The following is a 3,628-nucleotide window of genomic DNA, read 5'->3' as shown; positions in this document are numbered from 1 at the left end:
GGCATATAGCGTATTGGTTAAGAGCGTGGGCTACTAACCCCAAGATTCCAAGTTCGATTCCAGGCAGTAACCTGAATAATAATAATAATAATAATGATGATAATAATAACATCGAAAAATACCTTAGGAATGAGAACCCAGGTTCAAAATTTCCCCAAGACACCTGATGAAGGCTGGAGGGTATATCAGCCGAAACGTTGTGTTAACAACAAACAAGATGAGGACAAATATCCATCAAATGTATACAATGTACATAATTCCTCTTCTCTTAAATATAGAACCATATTATGTGTGTGTGTGTGTGTGCTTGCGCATGCACACACATACATACACACACACACACACACACACACACACACATTCACACACACACATTCACACATATATATGTTTATAAATAGATACGTGTGTATGTGTACATATAAATAAATAATGTTTTCATTTCAGGATACCGGAATAGGAATGAATAAGGATGAGATCATTGAAAATCTAGGAACTATTGCCAGATCTGGTTCCACTGTAAGTACCAATATCATTTTATGACAAAAAAGTGGGCATTAGCACACGTGGGAATATATGTTCTGATATTAGATTATTTTCTAGAGTCAGTTTATGATGGAAGCTTATAATTATATTTACCAAAGTTTCACTTGTCAGTGTTTCTTAACTTTCACAGAATATGCATATAATTACATATATAATTTAGATATTTGTGTTTTGGTGCGTCTTTGACAGGAGTTCCTGAAACAAATGCAAGAACAGCCGGGCAGTGAAATTGGCAGCAGCATTATCGGTCAGTTTGGTGTTGGCTTCTACTCTACCTTCATGGTGGGCAACAATGTCGAGGTGTACACCCAGTCCTACGTACCCGGAACGCCAGCCTACAAGTGGTCATCTGATGGGTAAGACTCTCTGGGTAGCATGCTACATTGAATTGCTGAGGGATTCATGTCTGGCCAAATAAAATATGAACGTGTGTGTGTGTGTGTATCCTTGTTTTGATATCGTGTGATAGTTGTAAACGAGTATCACTGTTATACAAGCATTGTCGCTCATTTCCAATATTCTGTGAAAACATGTCTAACCGGGGGCGGGGGGAATATTACCTTGCTAAGAAACAGGTGAGGATTGGGGACAGCAAGACCATCCAGCTGTAGAATATCTGCTCCGATAATCTTAGATCCATGCAAACATGGTGCGGGGGCGAAAAAACAGACGTTAAAATGATGATGGTGGTGAAGAGGGGGATGGGGAGGAAGACAATTTTAATTCTTATTTCTGGCAAGCTGGTACTTCGTTTACCTTCTATTATAATTATTTATTAATTATAGAATTTTATTGATTAGCCATATAATGGCATTATTGCTTGCTGGCCACTAATATTATTATTCTTCTTATTATTAATTATTTATATATTTACTTTAATAATAATGGTGATGACGACAATGACAACGATCCTTTCTACTGGAAGGCAACACCTCAAATTTTGGTGGAAGCGATTAAGTCAATTACATCGAACTCCAAGTACACACCTGGTACTTAATTTACTGACCTCGAAAGGATGAAGGGCAAAGTCGACCTTGGTGGAATTTGAACTCAAAACGTGAAGACAGGATCGATTAAATAAGTACCAGTTACGCACTGAGGTGATGTAATCGACTTAATCGCCTTGTCTGTCCTTGTTTAGCCCCCTTGTGGGCAATAAAGAAATATATATATATATATATGTACGTTTGTCTGTGTGTGTGTGTGTATATGTATGTATATAAATATATATATGTGTTAGTGTGTATAGATATGTATGTGTATATATATATATATATATATATATGTATGTATAGTGTGATGCTGGTAGATGCAGTTGTGATGCAAGTAGAAGCGGGATTTGGTTAATAATTATTAATTTCGGTGTCGCCCTATTCTCATGGAATGATGGATGGTCTCTGTGTCTTTCTTGAAGATTGATTCCGCTTGTGTAATGAGCAAGACATCAGACAACAGTGCCATTGTTTAGCACAGCATGAATAATGTCCAAATATTGCTGGGAAATCTGTTCTGTGAATCCATTCACTGACCACGCTTTATGTACCGATATCTGACACAAAACACCTATTAGCATGATCTCTCTCTCTCTCTCTCTCTGACGCCCAATTTGCTCTGTCCTTCTCTCTCTATCTCTCTCTTTCTCTCTCTCTCTCTCTCTCTCTCTCTCTCTCTTTCTCTCTCTCTCTCTCTCTCTCTCAAGGGGTAGATAAGAAGATGCGTTACCTTACTAAATGCTCCCCCCCCATCCCTGCATCTTGTCAATATAAAATAGGCGAAGATCAATGCATGAAGAATCAATCAAATCTTATGCAACACTCCATAGAACAAATGGATTAATTGATTCCTTCTTATGTACAGATCTATTTCTCTCTCTCAGTCTCTCTCTAAATATATATGTGTGTGTATATATACGTATATATGTGTGTGTGTGTATATATATATATATATAATAGAAATATGTTACAAAAACAAAATAGAAACTACACGCGGAAATGTAAGGGGAACGTAAGAAGAAAAATAAGCGAAAATGCACATTGGAAAATCAAAAGAAGTAAAGGCTTTTTATGAAAAGTAAGGATAGATATATACAATTAGATGAACTGAGGTAAGAATAAAGGTAATAAAAGTTATTATTGTGTATATATTTATATATATATATACATATATGAGCATAGATGTATGCATATGTATTGTTAAAAAAGAGATGATAACCCTTTATTGAAATAATCACACACACACATTCTCCCTCTTTAATAGATACGAGCACTACACACGTAAGGTAAATAACATTACACACACACACACATGCATATACGCACCACACACACACACACACTACACAAGCACACACAGACACACACACACACACACACTACACATGCACACACACTATATATGCTCGCACACACTACACCTGCACATACACACTACGTATGTGCATACACACACACTACACATGCACACACACACACACATTACACATGCTCACACACAATACACACTACACCTGCACACACACACAACACATGCTCACACACAATACACACTACACCTGCACACACAACACATGCTCACACACAATACACACTACACCTGCACACACACACAACACATGCTCATACACAATACACATGCACACATACTACACACATACACACACACACTACGCATGCACACACAGATTACACACCACACGCACATACATATGGTTATAGATGTTCTTTCATATCAAAATTAATTGTTGACTCACTGAACAAAAACATAAGTGTGTATGTGTGTGCATATGTTTAATTCTATACGCTTGTGTGTGCATGTGTGTATATACTTGTGTGTGTGTGTGTCTACATATCTATGTGTGACTATTCGTGCACGTGTGTACATGGCGACACGTTCATCTTTTCTGCTTCTTCTTCGTCACTGCACAGCTCCGGAACTTATGACATCACCGAAGCCGAAAACGTCCAACGAGGAACCAAAATCATTGTCCATCTGAAAGGAGACAGCTACGACTTTGCACGCGAGGAAGTCATTCAAGGTAAGACCAGGCGCCAACAACAGAGGGCAGCATTGGTAACGGGGGGGG

At 38.0% G+C, this 3,628-nt stretch overlaps 1 protein-coding gene across 1 annotated transcript in view; it reads left to right on the top strand.

Annotated features, from left to right (window-relative positions):
* Positions 1–3,628, top strand: part of LOC106869264 (heat shock protein 75 kDa, mitochondrial-like) — a 110,905-nt gene that overhangs the window by 58,981 nt on the left and 48,296 nt on the right. Inside the window, exons 5-7 of the mRNA XM_014914931.2 lie at positions 448–519; positions 736–902; positions 3,471–3,580. Coding sequence (XP_014770417.1) covers positions 448–519; positions 736–902; positions 3,471–3,580 — 349 coding nt within the window. The remainder of the gene's footprint in view (positions 1–447; positions 520–735; positions 903–3,470; positions 3,581–3,628) is intronic.

The sequence above is a fragment of the Octopus bimaculoides genome, chromosome 13 (assembly GCF_001194135.2).
Source record: "Octopus bimaculoides isolate UCB-OBI-ISO-001 chromosome 13, ASM119413v2, whole genome shotgun sequence".
Lineage (NCBI taxonomy): Eukaryota > Metazoa > Mollusca > Cephalopoda > Octopoda > Octopodidae > Octopus > Octopus bimaculoides.
Note: the sequence above shows the minus strand (reverse complement) of the source record. Positions and strands in the feature narration are given on the sequence as shown.